At 33.1% G+C, this 22,284-nt stretch overlaps 1 protein-coding gene across 9 annotated transcripts in view; it reads right to left on the bottom strand.

The window, feature by feature from the left end:
• The window catches only part of ZC3H13 (zinc finger CCCH-type containing 13), an 87,213-nt gene that overhangs the window by 57,941 nt on the left and 6,988 nt on the right, over positions 1 to 22,284 (bottom strand). For 8 of the 9 annotated variants that reach the window (XM_082365260.1, XM_082365265.1, XM_082365264.1 and 5 more), the window contains 3 exons: positions 21,903 to 22,012; positions 19,139 to 19,250; positions 917 to 1,025 (listed from right to left, as the gene is read on the bottom strand). In XM_082365260.1, coding sequence (XP_082221386.1) covers positions 917 to 1,025; positions 19,139 to 19,250; positions 21,903 to 22,012 — 331 coding nt within the window. The remainder of the gene's footprint in view (positions 1 to 916; positions 1,026 to 19,138; positions 19,251 to 21,902; positions 22,013 to 22,284) is intronic. The other variant, XM_082365266.1, reaches the window with a different exon arrangement.

Here is a 22,284-nt window from a genome sequence, read left to right on the forward strand (position 1 = left end):
TCTTAAATATAGTAGTAAACATTTTAGGCTTGCAGGCTCTTGGCTGTCATAGTACTCAACTCATCTACTGTAGCTCAAAAGCAGCCACAGAAAATATGTAACCAACAGACATGGCTGTTCTCCAATAAAACTTTATTGCAAAAACTGGTGGCAGGCCCACAAGCTATAATTTTCTAGCGCCTGGTCTAAGTTTTCAGCTATCCGATGAGGAAGTTGCTTACATCCTTAAACTCTTTAGTTTTGTCATCTATAAGTAGAGTAACAAAGCTACTGATTTAATGAGGTAATTATATGTTATATTAAAATGCCCAGTACACCCAACACATTCAACAAATGTGAGTTCCCCTTCTCTGTATTTGGTAGTGTGAGGCTACAGTGCTCACATTCCAGAAGATCACAGAAGTAGAGAAGAGAGAACATTCATGGTGTGGAAAGTAAATGCTTACTTGTTAGAGACAATGACTCAAGATAATTTTGCTAATTTCTTATGAACAAATCCCAGGTCTCAATTATCATCTGATTTCAATTTCTTGAAAGATGAAATCCAACAATTCTTTAGAAATAATTTTCCTAGGTCTTTAAGGTTTAAGAATCTCACTTTTAATATTTTATGCAAAACAATAAACATAAATTTAGATTCTTTTAAACCTTGGTACTGAGGAACTTAAAAGATTTACAAATGTCATAAAATTCCAAAGGACTGTGATGCTGTACAGTAAGTTCTAGGGAGAACAGCTTTCTCTGCTTTTGTTCTGCTACTATATGCCATTTTCTGCCTTATAACTCAATAAGATGGACACAAGTCAATTAGACAATTCTGAAACTATAGCTGGAAAGTGTTTTGAAGCCCACAGGAAGTCTACAAAATGAATAATCAATAAATTGACTATATAAACAAAGATTTTTTGAAACTCACCATCTCTATTAGTTTCCCATTCTACATTTTCTTCTTCACTTTCTGGAGTTCTCTCCTTAGTGATTTTTATGTCTTCCTTTTCCCTATGTCTCCCTCTTGAAGATTCTTTCTAAAAAGTACATACATACATATGGGTTATTATATTTATAAAAACTACATGAGGTAGTTACTATAATACAGAATATTTCTAACTTCATCTTTGTTTCATTAAAGAATCACTCTTGCAAATAATCACACATCCACTAAGTAGAGGAAGTAACACGTTCTAGAGCATCACGATGAAAAGACTGTACTATTATCTATTTTACTAAAGAACGGCAACTTGGTAAATGTTTGAAGCAACTAAGATTTTAAAAGATACAATGAAAATCTAGTACTTTAATAAGCATTTGGTAGTATACTACATACTCAGTTTCTACGTGAAAATTACAGGGGTAAAGTTTAAAACGGATAAAGTACAACTGGAGGAATTGTAAGTGACTATATTTTAAAATGACTTAAAAAAGGTTACACCGTTCACAGTAGATTCTGAAATATGATTGCTGATCTAAGACTTGTCATATACTAACGTAAAAGCATTTACCTACACACCTAAAGATAAATCCAAACTCATCTAATAATTTTATAAATGCTTTAAAAGGGGGGATTTTCCCCATTTTGATGAAACCAAAATGGTAACTAAAATAGTTAGAAAAGTTATCTTTACATTGCAGCTAAAAACCAAGAAGTTTTACATTTTATTCCAGGTATAACAGTAGCCTATAGACAAAGCAGGACAATAGTAATTCAGCTCGTAAAATTTAATTAAATACCCTGTTACATAAGATGAAGACTCTAAACCACATTTTACTAAGTGGTAAGAAAATAACCAGTGTCATGGAATTGTTATCTTCCCCCCAGCATGTCTCATTTTTATTAACACTAACTCCTGACTAAGAAAGACACTAACACACAAGGACATTAAGTGCTGAGAGTTCTTTCTGGGCATTACCAGACATAAAATTTGGCTGCTTAAAACACAAATTAATTTCTCTTTGTCTTCTTTTTAAAGAACTCTAGCATATAACTGCCCCTAAATTTTACTTATTTAGGTATGAAGTCATGTTGTAAGTATTATTGCTAAATGACATATATAGTGGCTGGTACGACAACAGAGGCTGACAAATATCATTAAAAGATTATATAATTGTTATCAGCCATGACAAAACGGTAAAAGGTCAAAAAAAGAGAAAGAAAAAAGAAATGCACTCCTATTTGTACATAAGACAAAGGAGAAAAAGGAACACATCTATTTTTATTCTTAAAACACATTTTGTGGAATATCAATGAAGAGCTATTCTATATCCTAGGTAACTTTTGAATGTTCTGTAGATTATACCCACTATAAATATACATTAGTATGTGTTATATCAAAAAATTTTCATAGAAAGTTATCTCCAAATTACTGAATAATATATTCTGGGTTTTTTGGTCTATAAGGTATCAGACTACATTTGTCTATATGTAGTTGTAATACCAACTACAAATGTAGTTGAAAAGGGTTTCAGAGCAGTAATTCTGGTACTGGAAAACAAAATAATCTGCAAATTTGTAATAGAATATTTTTAACAGATTTAGAAACAGATATAATAATCTCAATAAATTTCATTAATAATTTATGTAAGTATTTCATAATATTTACCCTACATATTGAAATTATATAATTTTTTATTACCTATTGTTTTCCAATATGACTCTAATACTGCCCCCAGAGATCACATATAACTTCCATTATTAAGTACTAGAGATTGAATGCAGGCTTCAATATGTGGTGGAATTTCAAGTTAGGAGATATATTTTTTCCTAATACTTTGTCACTATCCCACCTCAAATCATAATAGAGGAAATTATTTTGGTAACACCTAAGGCTCATGTCATTTTTTTAAATGTTGTATTTCCTCATTTTTCCACTTCAACAGTGTATAACTTGTTTAAGCATGTTATTCCTTGTAAAATAAAATTATTTCCCTCTTTCTCTGATCATATTCAAATATAAAGGGTCTGGTATAACTTGTCCCATGTAGTACAGCATGGTCTGCTCTTTCACCTTCCTGTAATTTCTTGAATAGAATGGACTATCATCTTACTGCTCTTATACGCAAACATATTAATTAGAGGTACAACCATTTGATTATTATGTATTCTAAATTAATCATTCTGGAACATGTACATGTTGAAATACTTGTGAAAGAACCACAATATTTTAGCCAGGACCCATGGGATGAGATATTTTATGAATTCAGAATTATTTGGATTTCAAAATATATTAAGTAACAATGCCAGTAGGGTCTGGAGCAGCAACCTATAATCAAATATACTGATATTTTTGCAGCAAAACATATGAATTCACCAACTGGGTAAAGAATGTATAATAAGCTTCATATCAATTAAAATCAGGTTTTGCTGCCACATAAGTCTATGCCTAACTTAGGAAAATGTTTGGTTTTAAAAGTCTCTTACATTTCAGCAATGCAATAAATAATTGTGAACTTTACTTTCACTTTATTTCTACTTTATATTACATTCATATTTATTTCTTAAACATTATATGTATGGACAGATTATATTTATTATAAATTTTATTTTTAGCTAGTAAGGAGGCATTACCAAGAATATGATCTAAAAAGAAGTGTTGAGGCAAAAAGAATTGAAAACCAATATTATAATAACTGGATTAGCAACCATAATAATAAAATGTTAGGGGTCTTCGAAGTAATATAATTCAATTTCCTACCCCATGCTGAAATTTTTTTCCTAACTATTGTATAGTTATAAAAGTCCTCTAATAGAATAATTTCAGGGAAAAAAAGATTTACTCCCAAGGTCTCCACTGATAGCTCTCCACTGTTGCATTCTTTGCCCCCATTTTCAGAACGTTCTAAATATTAGAAAATTATTTCTCATACTGATCACAACTCTTTTATACCTCTCCAGAATTTCTATTGATTGGAACTAGTTCTGACCTCTAGAATCGTGCAAAACAAATCTAATAATTCTTCCACGTGATGGCTATTTAAATATTTCAACACTGTCACTAAATCTCTTCAATATCTTCTTATATCAGGCCAAAGATACTCTACACACTGATCATACATGAACATTTCACAATTTTCATACCCCTCACTACTCTGTCATCTTCTCTGGGCATACTAATTTGCCAATGTTGCTTCAATAAAATGTGATAACTAAAATTAACCTAGTCCTGCCAGAGCAGCATAGAGCATATAGCTTCTACCTCTCCTAGTATAGAACTGAAATTATTCTTGTATTAATGAACTTGTTTGCGGGGGGGAGTTTTGGGTAGAGTTTAAATAAGAAATTATAATCTTATAAGCTATATAAATTTAAATTACAATCTCACATAAAATGAAGTCTAGAAATAGGGTAAACTTCAGGGCTGGGTGATGTAGTAACACACTGAAATCACTGGAGACCAAATTTTCTTGTTGTTTTTTTCCTTTCTTACAGCTCTGCTATTCCTACTGTTGACTTCACATTAAGGCATATTTCTTTTACCACGATGACAAGCAATCTAGGTTCACCCAGTGTGTGCCTCTCTCCAATCACAAAATAATAATTTTTTCTTTCAGTCTGAGTAGGCCAACTTCAGTCACATGGCCACATCTGAATCAATAACTGATATCAAGATAATAGCCACAGGCTAAATGAATTAGGCCTGGTTCCTGAATCACAGAATTAGCAAGGAGAATGGGATTATTATGACCAGATTAGACTAATGAGGGTCTAGCAGTGAATCTGGGGTCAATTCCCCAAACCAAAATGCAGCTTCAAAATGAAAAAAACTGAATGGATTCTGGGGAGTTCAAAGTAATTTATACCATACCTTTGGTACCACACTTCACCTCCTCAGAGTACAATGCCACACTTTCGACAACTGCATAGGCCATAAAAAAAAATACACTTTCCGACCTAGTAAACGTTTTCTCTGTTCACCTTTACTGTTGCATTTTGGACCTTCCTTCTAAGGTCATTTTCCATCTTCCTGATGTATATCCTTTTAGACATTCTCTAAGTAATGAAGGTCTCCTGGTAGTCAACACTCTTAATTTTACCAGAAAGCTTCTTTATTATATCCTCATTCTTGAAAAGCGGTTTTTCTGGGCTCATAACTGGGTTCATACATTCACCTCAGCTTTGAAAATATCATTCCACTGTATTTTGGCTTCCATTATTGTTACTGACGGTATGTCTATCATTCCTTTGTAGAAAGATCTGCCTTTTATCTCTGGGTGTTTCCAATATTCTCTCTATGCCTCTCATGTTTTGCAGTTATGATATAATATCTACTTGATATGTATTGTGCTTTCTGCAGGCTTATATCTCATTAATTATGGAAAATTCTCAGCCACTATTTCTTTCAATACTGCCTTTCCCATTTTCTATTTTTTTCCTGGGATTCCAATTAGATGTACACTAGGTTTTCTAAGTTTTTCCCCCACATCTGTGAACCTCTTCAATATTTTCTATAACCTTGTTTTTATGTGCTGCATTCTGGATAAACTCTTCAACTCCATCTTCCAAGTCACCAGTTCTCTCTTCACAGATGGACCCAAGGCTTACTGTCTGAGCAGCTCTAATACCTGTAAAAGTCTTAAAGTCACTACCAGCTTTCACACTTGCTGCTCAATCCTTGGTTTCAATTCTGTCTTTGTTTTGCTGCTGTTTACGTTCTTGAGAAAGCACGTAAAACTCTTCTTTCAGCAGCTCGAGTTAAAGTTAATGTTAATCCAAAGTTTTCTTCTGTCATTTACTATCACATATTATATCAAAGCTATTAACAATTCAAAAAGCTATTATTAATTTTTAAAAGATTATGGTTCTCACTTTAATGTTTTCAAAACTTTTCAACTGGACACTTCTGATCAAGGCTAAAAACTTTTAAATAATGAACAATGCTTATTGTGGTTTTTTGGCCTGAATATTAGCCCAACAACTTAGCTCAGTATATAGCTTTTAGGACAGATATAACTGACATTTTGAAATTTTAAAATGATTCACAGATGTGCAATTTCAGATCCTTTCAACACTATAGAAACACAGATGGTAAAGAAACTTAGATCTACACTTAGGAAACTGTAGTTTATTTTGTTTATACTATACTGAAGAAAAATCCCATAATAGGGTTATCAGAGATTTTCTTTTATGAAGTGGTCACAAAAATTATACTAGCTCGTCTCAGAATAAGCAGAGTCACAAATAAACAAATAAGATTATAAACTTCAAAAAACAGTCAACAGATAACAAAAATCAGGTCATCTCCAAGCACCACATTTTAAAAATTACAATGAAGAGAGAACAATTATTAATATTTCTATATCTGTGTACCGACTAATACAGCACTGAAGAGCACAGCTACAGGAGATAGGGAGTGAACTAGACAGAAGCATACTACTAACAAGATACTTTAAAAGACATTCTCAAACCAAGATAGATCAAGTAGACAAAGATATGAAAACTACAGGAGATCAAAACAACAGATGTTTCAGATATACTTTAGAACCTGAAAGCCAAAAAATAGAAGATATACCTTCTTTTTAAGCATATACAGAACATTCAGAAAAACTGACCATATCTTAGGCCACAAAGAAAATCTTACCAAATCTGAGAAAAAGAAATACAAAAAGCAATAATATAGAAGTTATTTTTTAAAAAATCAAAAGAATACACACATAAAACAAACAAAAGGCTCTTCAATCCAAAAAACTTTAAACATGCCATTAAGCAATTATTGGACCACAGGTGAAATACAAACCTAAAGATGAGAATTCCCTAAAAATAATGACAACGAAAGCATGATATACGAGATCCATGGAATTCAGCTAAAGCAGTTATCAGAAAAATGCTTATAGCATTAAATACATGTGTGTATATGAAAATAAATAAATAAATGTTCCACCAATTCAAAAAAGAAAAGAAATACAATAAACCAAGGAAGGAATTAATAAAGAGAAATAAATGTGTTGAAAAGAGAAAGAACTAATATATAAATCCAAAAGCTGATGCAAATAAACCACTGACTAAACTAATGAAGGAAAAAGGGAAAAAGCCCAAGTATTCAAAATCCTGTATGACAATGTGAAAATAGCCATTAGAACAGAGAAAACTGAAAAATGTGATTTCTTTGCACAACTCTATGCAAACTAGTTTAAAAACCTAGACAAAGTACATAATATTCTAGAAAAAAAATTAACAAAACTGACTTAAAGTCAAAAGTCTACTAATTTCCACTGGAAAAATAAATTACCTACACAACTTCTTCATAAAATAGTATCAGACTCAGGTGGTTTCACATGGGAATTCTACCAAACCTTTCAAGAGCAGAAAATCCTGATACCACTTAAGATATTCCAGAGCAAAGAATTAGGAATATTTTGTTATTATAAGGTACTTGGACTACCTGTGAAGTGCTATAGTATTATTTGAAGGTAGACTTGAATTAATCGTAAATGTAATTGCAAACTCTAGGGCAACCACTAAAAAAGTAAAAATAACAAGTATAATTGATACGTTAAGAAAGAAGAGAACATGTAATAGTATAAAATGCTCAATTCAAACCATAAAAGGCACAAAAAGAGTGGAAGACAAAAAATAGGAACAAAGAACAATGGTATAACAAATAGAAAACAGTAACAATTACAGTAGATATTAATACAACTGTATCAATATTACTTTAAACATCAATAGACTAAACACACCAATTAAAACACAGAGATTGTCAGAGTGGATCAAAAAACAAGACCCAGCTAGCTATATGCTGTCTATGAGAAACCAACTATAAAAATAAAGACACATATAAATTAAGAGGAAGGGGATGGAGAAAGATATACTATGCTAGAGTGGGAGTAGATATGTTAATTTCAAACAGGCAGACTTCAGAATAAGGAAAGTCAGCAAGGACAAAAGGGCATTACATAATGATAAAGGGGACAATTCTTCAAAAGACATAACAATCCTTAGTATATATGCACCTAACAACAGTGTCAAAATATATGAAGTAAAAACTGATATTACTGCAAGGAGATATACATGATCCACTAATACATTTGGAGACTCTAACACCCCTCTATCAGAAATGTACAGATCCAGCAGGGAGAAAATTAGCAAGAAAACAGTTGAAATCAAAAGCACCTTCAATCTACTGGATATAACTCACATCGACAGACTACTTCATCTGATGACATTAGAAAACACATTCTTCTCAAGCTCACGTGGAACATTCTGGACCATTTTATGGACCATATTCTGGACCATAAAACACACTTTTAAAAGAACAAAAATCATATAATGTCTAATCTCAGACCACAATGGAATTAAACTGGAAATTAATAACGGAAAGATAGCTGGATAATCCCAAAATATGTGGAGATTAAACGACACACTTCTACTTAACACATGGGTCAAAGAAGAAATCTCAAATTTCAAAATATTTCAAACTAAATGAAAATAAAATACAATTTATCAAAATTTGTGGGATGCAGCGAAAACAGTGTTTAGAGAAAAATTTATAGCACTGAATTCATATAGTAGAAATGAAGAAAGCTCTAAAATCAATAATCTAAGTTTCCACCTTAGAAAACTTGAAAAAGAAGAGCAACTGAAATCTAAAGTAAGCTGAAGAAAAATAACAGAAATTAGAGCAGAAATCAATGAAACTGAAAACAGGAAATCAACAGAGAAAAACCAACAAAACCAAAAGCCAGTTCTTTGAAAAGATCAAGCTTCTACGCAGGCTAACTAAGAAAAAAAGAGAGAAAACAAAAATTACCAATATCAGAAACAAAAGAAGAGACATCACTACAGATTCCAAAGACATTTAAAGAATAACAAAGGAATACTATGAATAATGTTATGCCCACAAATTTGATAATCTAGATGAAATGGACTAATTACTTGAGAGACACAATCTGCCAAAACTCACACATCAAGAATAGACAATCTGAACAGACTTATATCTACTGAAGAAACTGAATCAATAATTAATAACCTTTCAAAACATAAAGCACCAGGTCCATATGGGTTCATGTGTGAATTCTATCAAACATTTAAGAAAGAACTTATACCAATTCTCTACAATCTTTTCCAGAAGACAGAAGCAGAGGGAATAATTACAGAATTATTCTGAGGCCAGCATTAATACCTAAATATCTAATACCAAAACCAGATGAAGACACTACAAGAAAAAAAACAGAAAAAAAAGGACCAAGATCTCTCATGGGCATTGATGCAAAACTCCTGAACACATTAGCAAAATATAAGCAAATGAAATCCAACAATATCTAAAAATAATTATACACCACAACCAAGTGGGATTTATACCAGCTATGCAAGGGTGGTTCAACATTCAAAAGTCAATTAAGGTAATTCATCGCATCAACAGACTAAAAAAGAAAAAGATGACATGACCATATCAATAGACAAAGAAAAAGTATTTGACAAAATCCAACACTCATTCATGATAAAAACTCTTAACAGACTAGAAACAGAGGAGAACTTCCTCAACTGGATAAAGAACATCTATACAAAACCTACAGTTAATATCATAATTAATGGTGAGAAACTTTCTTCCTAACCTCAGGAACAAAACAAGGATGTCCCCTCTCACCATTCCTTTTCACCATCATAATGGAAGTCCTAGCTAATGCAATAAAACAAGAAAAGGACATAAAAAGTATACAGATTGAGAAGGAAGAAATAAGTGTCTTTGTTCACAGATGATATGATTGTCTATGTAGAAATTCTGAAGGAATCAACAAATCTGTAGGTTGCTTTGGGTAGCATGGATATTTTAACAATCCTAATTCTTCCAATCCATGAGTATGGTTATTTCTTTCCATTTATTTGTGTCATCTTCAATCCCTTTCATCAATGTCTTACAGTTTTCAGGGTATAGGTCTTTCACCTCCCTGGCTAAATTTATTTCTATGTATTTTATTCTTTGTGAGGCAGCTGTAAATAGATTTTTCTTAATTTTTCTTTCTGATAGATCATTATTAGTGTATAGAAATGCCACAGATTTCTGTATATTAATCTCACAGCCTGCAACTTTACTGAATTCATTTATTAGTCTAAAAGTTTTTCTGGTGGAGTCTTTAGGGTTTTCTATATATAGTATCATGTCACCTGCAAATAGTCGTGTATATATATTTTAAAGTAGCGGGATAATCCAATAAGTTAGTTTTTGGGTTATTTATAGGGAAAAAAGTAGAGTGATCAAGAGATAAAAGGTAGACTTTCCTGAATGTAACCTGTTCTGTAGATTTAACTTTGAAACCATAAGGTACCTCATTAGCCCAGCAGGCATCAGTCTCATAACTTTGAAACCATGAAAATGTTTTATATACTTAGAAAACAAAATTATATTTTTAAAAAACCCCTAAAACTAAAATCAAAATGAAATGAATCAACCCAACTTCATCAATTTTGTGGTTTAACCACATAGACAACTGTTCAAGTGACTTAAAATACAATAATTTGCACTTTGCTATAGAGCAGAAACTAACAACACTGAAAATCAACTACACTCCAATAAAAATTAATTTTTAAAAAATACAATAATTTGACTATCTCTTCCTAAGAAACATATATCACAGATATTTCCCTCACGGGATATAGCCTAAGAACTACAAAGACATCTTAAACTGTTCGAAGTAATCATATTATTAATACTATTGTTAATTATTACTCTGGAACTATTAAATGTAAGATAATGCAAATGAATGTCAACAGGGACTAAAATTTTCAGCATAAGAGAAAGTGATACAACTATAAAATCAAAGAATTAGGTAAAAGTCTTGCAATTCTAAATTTGAACTATTTGAACTCATGTTTGTTTGCATGTTTTTAAAGAGAAGATACATATGTATTTCCTAGGTGAAATAAAATGAAAAGCCCTAAAAACGACTAATCTAGTGGTTTCCAAGTAGTGGTCCTGAAATACCATCTCCCAATAAAAGAACCAGGGCTGTAGGTAGGGGAAAATGGCTGACTCCAAGTAGAGGATATAAAATATATACAATAAGCTGGGAACATCTTAACAGAAACAAAGAAACTATCAAGGACTACTGAAGCTGTGTCAATACAGGCAGGATATAATTGGACTTCATCAAAATTAAAGGATATCTTTAAAGACACCACAGGGACGTCCCTGGCAGTCCAGTGGTTAAGACTCCGTGCTTCCACTGCAGGGGGCATGGGTTTGATCCCTGGTCGGGGAACTAAGATCCCACATGCTGCACGGTGCAGCAAAAAAAAAAAAAAAAAAAAGACACCACAAAGAAAATGAAAAGGCAAGTCACATACTGGGAAAATATATTTGCAATACACATATCCTACAAATGACTGGTGGTATTCAGAACATATAAGAGACACAAATCTGTAGTAAGACAAACAGCCCAACTTATAAGCTAAAGACATAAACAGACACTTCACAAAAAATATATAAAAGGCCAATAAACACATGAAAAGATGCTCAACATCACTAATCATCAAGAAATGAAAATTAAGAGACCTCCCTGGTGGCTCAGTGGTTAAGAATCTGCCTGCCAATGCAGAGGACATGGTTCGAGCCCTGTCAGGAAGATCCCACATGCCATGGAGCAACTAAGCCCGTGCGCCACAACTACTGAGCCTGCACGCCACAACTATGGAAGCCCTCGCGCCTAGAGCCCGTGCTCAGCAACAAGAGAAGCCACCGCAATGAGAAGCCCGCACACCACAACAAACAGTAGCCCCCACTCGCTGCAACTAGAGAAAGCCTGCACGCAGCAACGAAGACCCAACGCAGCCAAAAATAAATTAATTAATTAAAAAAAAGGAAATGCAAATTAAAACCACTATATACCCAGTAGAGCAATGCCAAGTGTTGGCAAGAATGTAGAGCAACTGAAACTCTCATACACTGTGGGTTGAGGATGTAAAATGGAATAACCACTAGGGAAAACTACTTGGCAGTTTCTTATAAAGTTAAAAGACACATAACATACACATAACATATGACTCAGTAATTCCACCTCTAGGTATTTACCCACAGAAAACATATGTCCACACAAAGACTTGTACACAAATGTTCACAGCAGCTTTATTCATAATAGCCAAAATAACCAGAAAACCATATGGCCAATAGCCATAATAACCAGAAAACAACTCTCATGTCCATCAACTGGGGAATGGATAACAAATCTTGACATATCCATATAATAAAACACTAACGCACAATAAAAGGAACAAACTGTTGACACATACGACAACATGGCAGCATTTCAAAACTACTGTGCTAAAAGAACCAAGACCCAAGAACATATAATATCTGGTTCCATCATAGTGACAGATCAGAGGTTGTCAGGAGCCTGGCTTGAGAGGGGACTGACTCTAAAAAGACATGAAGATATGTTCTGGGTTGATGGAAATGTTCTGTATCTTCATTGTGGTGGTGGTTATACAGGTGTGTACATTTGTCAAGACTCAAATGGTACACTTAAAATGAATACATTTTGTAAAGTAAACTTTCAAACAGAGCTCAGGATCTAATATAAAGACCTCCCACAAGCTAAGGAAGGGACATTTGAGGAAAAAAAAAAAGAAAAAAGAAAAAAGAACAAAAGAATAATAGTGGTACTGAATTAGAGTTAAGAGACATCAATAAGAACTCATGTTTAGCTCAATACAGATAAAGACGGTTGCTTGTAATATTTATAGATATATGCATATACACCAATTAGTATACACACATATATTTCGTTGCTCTGTCAGCTGAGAGGGCCTAAAAAAAACACCACCCCAGTAGGAACAAGCACACCTAGTACCAGATTTTAGCGCGCTCTCTCTCTCTATCTCCTAGCCATCAGAGAAAAAGCCCATGCTACCCAAACAAAGAGGTCCACATAAAGAGAAACTGAGGCCTCCAGCTGACTTCCAGCATCAACAACCAGACATGGGAGTGAAAAAATCTTCAAATGATTCCCACCTCCAGCATCCCAGTACTTTAGCTGAGGTTCCAGACATAAAGGAAGAGATAAGCCATGCCTACTGTGCCCTTTCTGATTTCCTGACAGAATCCATGAACAAAATAAATGGTTGTTTTACGCCAAGGTTTGGCAACTGGAACTCCTTTTAATACTATCAAAAAATATTATACATTTGCAGATCATACAAGGCTAAAGACATATTTTTTATATAAAGTGAACATTTTAATCTACATTTAAAAATCACCGTAATCAATCATGTACTATATATACATTATCAAATTCCTACCAGGTGGTATATATTGTATCTCCACTTACACCCTTCCCCTTCTCTTCTAAACCTTTTCCTTTGAAATGGGTAAACAACACTCATCTGTTCTACTTAATCCTATACTCACTTCTCAAATTTTTAATTTGGTGACTCTCTACTCTTGCTGTTTTACATTTACTGTGTTTTATTCTTTCCAAAGAATTTTCACATGTACGTCCTCACTTGGTTCTCACTATAACTTGTGACATATTGGTGCAAGAGACTTACTCAGGATAGTTATAAAACTGTTAATAAGGCCTTCTAAGTTAAAGTCCTCCATTGCATGAGGCAGCTTTTTATAACACATATAGTCCTATCTCCTTCCTTATCAGTGAAACTTTTTCCTCATCTAGCCAGAAATATCAAGATGTAGAAAAAGAACAAGGGAATTTTTTTAGGTGGTGGGGGGAGGGAAATGAGGGACAGGAATAGAACTGGGTAGGGGACTATGAAGCAAAACTAATAATTATGTATACATTCTGGGAGGTACAGTTCCCAGAGACAGAAAGCTTCATGCTAGAAATTAGTTCTCAATTCAGAATACCAGAGAACCAAGCACTAAGGGTAGGTCAAAATCAATTGTAGTGTGCAAAGTCAAAATCAATGGTAGCCTATAAAATATCTGAAAGAGGCTGGAAGTTGGATAATCAACTTGAGATTCAGCTAAAGACTGAGATCTGAAAAAGTAATTTGCATAGTAGTCATCTTAAATAGATCCAGAGTGGAGGCAAGGATAAATATCAAGTCTAAATAGATTCTCTGAAGATAAGTCATCAGGTTGAGGTGGGGTAGGAAATGATAAAAATGACCTTTGAAAAAATACTGGACAAGGAAAAGGGAACATCATTCTGAAGTCTCAAAAGAAAAACTTCTGAAAATGACTTATTATTGGAACCAGAGAAGGTCATTAACATGATAGATTAAGAAAAAATATTTTTAAATATATTACACAGATCAGTTGAAACATTATTCCAATGGTTTTAATTTCATATATGAGAAAGCAGATTGACAAAAAAGATTAAGACTTTAAAAACAAAGATCATGAAAAATACTGGAGATGGATGGTGGTAAAGATTGCATAACAATGTGAATATACTTAATGCCACAGAACTGTGCACTTAAAAATGTTTAAAATGGTAAATGTATAATGTATTTTATAACTTAAAAAAGAAAAAAAATGTTTTAAAAGGTCAATTCATACAAATAAACTCAGACCATTGCCCATCTGCTCTGAGGTAAGATTTCAGGTGAGCAAGGGATGCTCACAGGGCATCTCTAAATCCTCAACTATTAGATATCCTCCCACAATGAGGAATTACTTTATACTTCCTTGAATGTGGCCACAAAGCTTCTCTTAAGAGACAGAGATCCCCTATAGCACATGCATGCCCTAATCATCAACAAATGCTTGAATGTTCCTCCTGACTCTATATTCACAGGTCTAATTTTGCTTTCAAAGCTATTTTAATTTTGTACTCGAATTATGTAAAATAACAAGTCTCTGTTATAGAAGAAGAAAACACAATTCAATTACTGCATTTGAAAAGTTCTATAGACTGCTGGAAAGTATCCAGTACCATAAAAATATGTTTATTATTTCACAAATGTTCTAAAATAGCATATTAGTGTCTGTGCAAATACAGAAAACAGTGCCAAAAGTTAGTAGTCCGTGATGCTATGAGTCTAGCGTACAAAAGGGGCCTTTCCATCTTAGTTAATAGCATGGAAAGCCTGTAGTTAGGCTGAACACCTCCCCTCCACTCATTCTTTTGGTCATCAAATCCTACTGACACTACCTCAAATTAGCCTCTCACCATGTTAAATTCAGTTCCATTATGTTAAGCATGGTTCTGATCACCTAGACCAGCCAATATGTCCAAAATATTGCCAATGCAACATATGACCAACATAAAAAATTATTAATGAGATATTTGACTTTCTTTTTTTCATACTATGTCCTTGAAATTCAGTATGTATTTTACATTTACAGCACGTCTCAATTCAGACTAGCTACACTTCAAGTGCTCAACAGCCCCACTGGACAGCACAGACCTGAGACCATCAGGAGTTCTCAACAATGGCTGCACATCAGAATCACTTCTCATTTATTCAGTAAGTGAACTTACTAGTTCCAGGGTCTGGAGGTGAATTGGTAAACAAGACAGATCTCTTCAGCCCTCATCTCACATACACATGCCATTAATTCTTTCACTCTAGGCGCACAGCTTCACAGGTTCTCAAACACACTAGTCCTTTAAAACTCCTTATTGTTATTGTGTTGGTTTTCTTCCTCTTCCTAGACTCTCACCCATTCCCTCCTTCATCCCATCTATCCTTCAACATCCAGTGCAAATGTCATTTTCCTCTGGTTCCCCAGGCAGTTATTTATTCCCTCCACTGTGAGCTTTGCTCATCTCTCTCTGACATACTACCACAGTCTATAGCATTACAGTTTACCTATTTATGAATTTGTCTCTCCACAAGTTCAGGGTTTATCAACCTCAGACACATTGGAGTTGAGGTCAATAGCAGAGAAACGGTGGAATTAGTTTGCGGAAAATCACACACATCCTATCTTAGCCATGCTATGTTACCTATGCCATACTTGCCCCCTACATAAACTACATCTGATTTTCCCATAGAAATTCATTATGTGAAGATCAAGAGTCACACATGTTACAATAGGGAATGTACCATAGAAATGATCAGCACCTGTTTTCGTGCCAGATATAGCACTCAAAATAATTAATACTTGGTATCCTAACTTATTAACAGTTTTCTCTAAGTTTGGATAGTGAATTCCCTAAAACCTGACTACTCTTGAATCTTGAGACTTTATCTCTTAGGTGTGCATGAAGCTAAGTGCCTTTGAGGGCTATCTCATCTATGGAAAGCAAGAATCAGGCTTTAAATGTCGTAACAAAATACCAACTTTGCTGTCTACTAACATGATATGCTGAACATATAAACCTTTACAATCAACAACTACTTACACTTTGATATCTGTTAAAAACCTCAATCTCCAATGCCGATATTCATCTCCTATTAAGAGCCTAAAACCAATTTATATTTGAGAAAAAAGGCTAAGAGCTATTCTAATACCAGTACATACCATTTATTAAGCTGTCACATTGGAAGAGTCAGTCATGATACTTGTTTTACATATAGTTTCTTCACAGCAACACGATAATATAGCTATCACCTCCATTTTACAGATAAGGAAACTGACAGTAGCATTAAATAACAATTCCTAAAGTAATGTGTTCAGAATATGAATTCCAGATGTCTGCCCTTTACATTAAGTACAGTCCACCTAGTGGTATGCTGGAGCCAGTTCACACTGACTCACAAGAGCTAACCGTTAAATTTTTAGGAACTGCACAAACTGTAACTAAAAATTAAATTATAAAAACTAACAATTAAATAAGTAATATTAAAAACAACAGTACTAATTATTCAAAACCCACTTCCCAAATATTTTAGTATACTTTACTCTTGTGGGTAATTACATTTATTGTGTGTGTGTATTCCCACACTTCCCAACTCTGTATTCAGTGATACCATTTTAGAAGCTTGAAACTGACCATGATGGGAGTATTTACACCAAAGAAATTGGTAAATCCTACAAAGTATGGCTTTCTTTTTTTCTGAGTGGTTGTTAAACATATACCAGCAAACCATGGAGTCCATTCATTATTCTGAAATAAAAAGTTATTTCAAAATGCAATACACACGCTCGGCCCCTACCCAGAAATTCTAATTCAGTAGATTAAGGGTAAAGTACCTGCGTGTATATTTTGAAAAAGACCATTTCTCCTCCAAAAGGATTTTGATACATACTGCCAGCTGAGAACTACCATATGAGATTTCTAAAACGGTTTTATGTATCATATCAGACATTAGAAAGCTACATACTTAAAACTGCATTACTTTAAGTCCCCAAAGATGTCTTTACAAACTGTAATGTAAAACTGTGACACAGCTTTTCTTCAAGAATCAAAATAGCCAAAAGAAAGCTTCTATATATCTAAAATTATCAAAGAGGTTGCTGCTTATACAATTCAGTAACTTTCGTAAAAAGGTTATAATGAGACAACTAGATATCCATATGCAAAAGAATGAGGTTGGACCCTTACCTCACACCATAAATAAAAATTAACTCAAAATGGATCAAAGATTTAAATGCAAGAGCTAAAGCTCTAAGATTCTTTGAAGAAAACATAGGCATAAATCTTTCTGACCTTGAATTAGACAACAGTTTCTTAAATGTGACACCAAAAGCACAACAAAAATATAGATAAATTGGATTTCATCAAATTAAAAACATTTGTTTTTTAAAGGACACCATCAAGAACATGAAAAGACAACCCACAGAATAGGAGAAAATTTTTGCAAATCATATATATAAGGGACTTGGATCCAAAATACATAAAGAATTCTTACAAATCAACAATAAAAAGACAACCCAATCTAAAAATGGACAAAGGATCTGAATAGACATTTCTCCAAAGAACATATACAAATGGCCAATAAGCACACAAGAAGATGTTCAACATCACTAGCAATCAGGGAAATGCAAGTCAAAACTACAATGAGATTACCAATAGGATAGGTATAATCAAAAAGTTAGATAACAGCAAATTTTGGCAAAGATGTGGCGTATTGGAAATCTCACACACTGATGTAAAGAATTTAAAATGGTGCAGCTGCTTTGGAAAACATCCTAGCAGTTCCTCAAAAGGTTAAACATAGTTACCATATGACTGAGCAATCCCACTCCCAGATATAAACTCAAGAGAAATAAAAACATATGGCCACACAAAAACTTGTATACAAATGTTCATAGCAGCATTATTCATAAGAGCCAAAACGTGGAAACAACCCGAACATTCATCAACTGATGAATGGATAAACAGAATGTGATATCTCAATACAATGGAATATTACTTGGCAAAAACAAGAAGTGAAATACTGATACATCCCCTAATCTTTCACGAACCTTGAAAACACTATGCTAAGTGAAAGAAGCTAGTGACAAAAAGACTCACATATTGTATGACTCCATTTATATAAATAACCAGAATAGGCAAATCTACAGTGACAGTAACTGGAATAGTGTTTGCCCAGGGCTGGTGGTCAACTGAGGGGCTAGGGAAATGACCGCTAAAGGTTATGGGTATTCTTTCTGGGGTGATGAAATTGTTCTAAAATAGACTGTGGTGATGGAAGCATGACTGAATATGTGAAAAGCTGCCCAAGTGTACACTTTAAATGGATGAACTGTATCTCAATAAATTCGTTGCAAATGCACACACAAGAGCACGATAAATTTCTTTAAAAAAAAAAATTAGATCTGGGCAATTTCCATTCCTGACAAACATCTATGTTTTCTTTTAATCAATAAACTACATCATAAATTGTGCTTCTCTTTTGGTTTCACCACTAAATTCTGGGATCATATGTGCTTTCTAGTTCAGTTTCTGTCACCACCATGCCTTGCCTTCACTGTTTTAATTTAAAAGTGTTCTACTGCAAGGCACTTCAACCCTTCTTGGAAGCGGGCAGGAAACGATGGCTGGCTGAATTCTGAAAACTTAAGAATACATTTAAATACTTGTGATGTCCACCATGGCACAGAAACCCTATGAAGTTCAGCTGGAGCTCTGCCAACCAGGTCCCTTCATTTTAACTACCACCAAGAACTAAAACGGTTAAGAATTATGAGTTTTTCCAGAGGACTTTTTCCCTCTAAATTACATTATCCATATAGAACACTGTAATGCAACATTACACATTTACCATATATTTAGCACACAAGATAATATTTAAAATAGAACATAAATAATAAATCACTACTGAAATTTAACTTTGTTTTGGGAAATTCATTCCTACCCTAACAGGTGAGGATGACTCCTCTGTATTTCGTTTCTGGGACTCAGTGTCCACATCTTGGCGCTTGTTCTTCATTCTTTCTCTAAGATCCCCTGTAGGTCTTTCTGGTGACCTTTGAACCAAAAAACAAAAACAAAACAAAAAACAAAACAAAACAACAAAAATCTATATTTATATAACATTTTATAAGAATATATTTACAGAAATAACCTCACAAATCTAAATATAGTTTTCTACTATCCATGGCTCCTAAACGTCAGAAAAACAATTAATAAATTTCAGCTTATATATTAATATATAAAAAAATATGAGCATCACTTACAAGTTTTCTCCCAGTACCAATCAAAATGCATACATTAAAACTCCATGGGGTGGCAGGTACTGGTGATATTAATAAGAAACTACAGGTGAGCTGAGAGAAAGGAATTTGTAATTAATAGCTTAATTTGTTTTCCTATGAATCACATAAATATATTAGTTATATTTGAAAGCAAAAAGTAGGAAGGTAAAGTTTTAAACCACAGCACTGCAAAATTAATCTAGAAACAACAGTATTATCATCTATACATGTATATGGTTGGATGCGACACCAACAACTGTGAAAATATTTTACGCATCTCAAGAATGAAAGCAAATACAGGAATTTTGAATGTTATTCTTACAACTCTTCTTAAATTTGAAATTATTTCAGAATAGAAAGTAGTTGAAAAATTCAAAGCAAGATTTTCAACAATGAGTTTATTCTCTGCTTTTATACTCTTGTTTTTAATTAAGGAAAAATATACATATTTATATTTAACACTGGTAAAGCTTCATAATTTATACTAGCAATTTGATAAATGGCTGTTCAATTATTTTCACACCATCACTAAGTGAGAAAAATAAAGCAGAGGTAGAAAACACACTGCTTTTATAGACTATTCCTAGAGCACCATTAAAAGAGGGCAATAGTTGTTAAGGAATGATATGTCCCTCTTTAGCCACCAAAAAAAAGTGTGTATAATGTTTTTAAAGGATATAAACAAATTACAAAAATATTCACATCTATTTCAAGTAATAGCTGTTCAATCAAATCGAGTCCTTTATCAATCATTAACACAAATCACATGATTAGTGAAAAAATGATTTCAGTCAATTCACTTTAAAGGATCTCATTAACATTTACATGCACATTTTATAGATCTATATTAAATGTTTTAACAGTTAAAGCTGAACTGGTAAATGGAACTTCTTATTAAGAACCAGCACTTAAATGCTTTAAATTATAATTATGATGCACATGTAAATTTTATGTGCCCTAGTCTCCTTTATATAATAAGACAGTTTATTATAAACTTGTTTCTATCCTAAACAGTACCTAACAGAATGCTCTACATACAGTGAATGCTCAGTGACTTAAATGATTTGTGACTAAGTAAGCATTTCTGAAATATATTACTTTTCTTTCCATCTCTGAATCACATTATGAACTATATTTTTCTTCCTTACAAAAAAAAGGGAAAATACACAAATACAAAGGAAGTTATTGGGGAAAAAAATGCACAAAATAGCAAAATTATAACAAAAAATCCTTTATTCTAAATCTAGTAATGACACTACTTTTTTCCATTTTAGACAAATTTCTCTGCCCATTTTCCTCACAACCATCTCTTGTATAAAAATTTTGAGTATGTTAATGTCACAGATGAAGTAAAGCATGTATTAAAAGTACAGTAATAATATAAGCAAAACATTAAAATTATTGAAACAGTTTCTCCAGGTATGTGTGTGTTTGTACAGGTATTAAACTTATAAAGACTAACTTTCCCACATTGACAGGAGGGACAGATGACAATCTTAATACAAATAAAACAGAGTATTCAGCATCACAAGTAACCTAACAATGTACAACATTTAAGTGAACAGAAAGTCAGCTAATGTTAAGGTTTTGAATTTTAAGTTCTGTTAAACTTCAAAATCTATACACATACACAAAAATTCACCCAACTAAAAAGGAAATCTCCAAATGCTAATGTTCAGTTTTTACACTGTTGCTGAAGCCAAAGCAATCAGCACATTCAATTTTAGGACTAGGTAAATCAGTTGTTTACTCATCAAGTTTAAACTGCTTTTGTGACAATCTTTATGTATGTTACATCTTTAAACACCATAACAAAATCATCATGAGGGAGCCAAAAGAAAAATAAAAGATTTTTATTAGGAAAGTCTAATTTAGCCTTGCCTTTGTTAAAGGAAAAATGATATTCTAAATAGGTAGTACATTTATCCACATATAAATACATACTTTCCTCTACCTCAATATATTGTGATAAGAGATTTGGCAAATGCATTTTAACCTACAGAGCTTGCATTAGATTATCTTTTGTAATTAAGATTTGAATTTACAACATCTTAAAAAGCTAAAATTATACTTATTTAAATTTTACTATTTTAAGAGTTGAAAGTAGTCTCTCCTCACTAAAAGCAAATCCATGAAATTCTGCCGTCTTAAACAGCACTTTAATATATAATTGGGGGGCAGGGCACGAAAGTAAGCCATACATTACAAAAACAAATTTTTGAGCAAATTAATTTTAAAGCAAACATCTTTATTAATCTTGCAATTAACAACTAAAAAGATCCTGTCGATCTTGGCTATTGATAAGACTACCACCAAAATAGAAAATCTGACCAAATATATGGTAGTATTTCAGATTTTTATACTAGATAAATTACAAAAGCCATCTTCTAATAGTATATGAACAATTCAAAGTTCTCAATTTACCTTCTATAATTGCTGCTATAACCTTTACCACGGGGTGAAGGGCCATGTACGAATCTACATGTGTTTCCATAGAGGCAGTTGCCAGTCTTCAGCCAGTTACGGCACTGTGTCTAAGAGACAGATATTACTATGTAAATTTCATATTTAGTCATATTTATTTCTGGAAAAAAAGATGCTAGTGGGACAAAATTAAAATAAATGCTATCAAAATTCCAACTAACCTGAGATATATTACTCCCCACATAATAAAAACATCAAAAAAAAAAAGCCCATAAACCCTAATGCCCATCTCACTCCTTTTTTATGAAACACATTTTAAAAAATTTACTAAACCAATATTCCTACAATAAAACAACCTATTCACTTTTGTGATATAAATAAG

The sequence above is a fragment of the Balaenoptera borealis genome, assembly GCF_965194805.1.
Source record: "Balaenoptera borealis genome assembly, chromosome: 18".
In the NCBI taxonomy this organism is placed as follows: domain Eukaryota; kingdom Metazoa; phylum Chordata; class Mammalia; order Artiodactyla; family Balaenopteridae; genus Balaenoptera; species Balaenoptera borealis.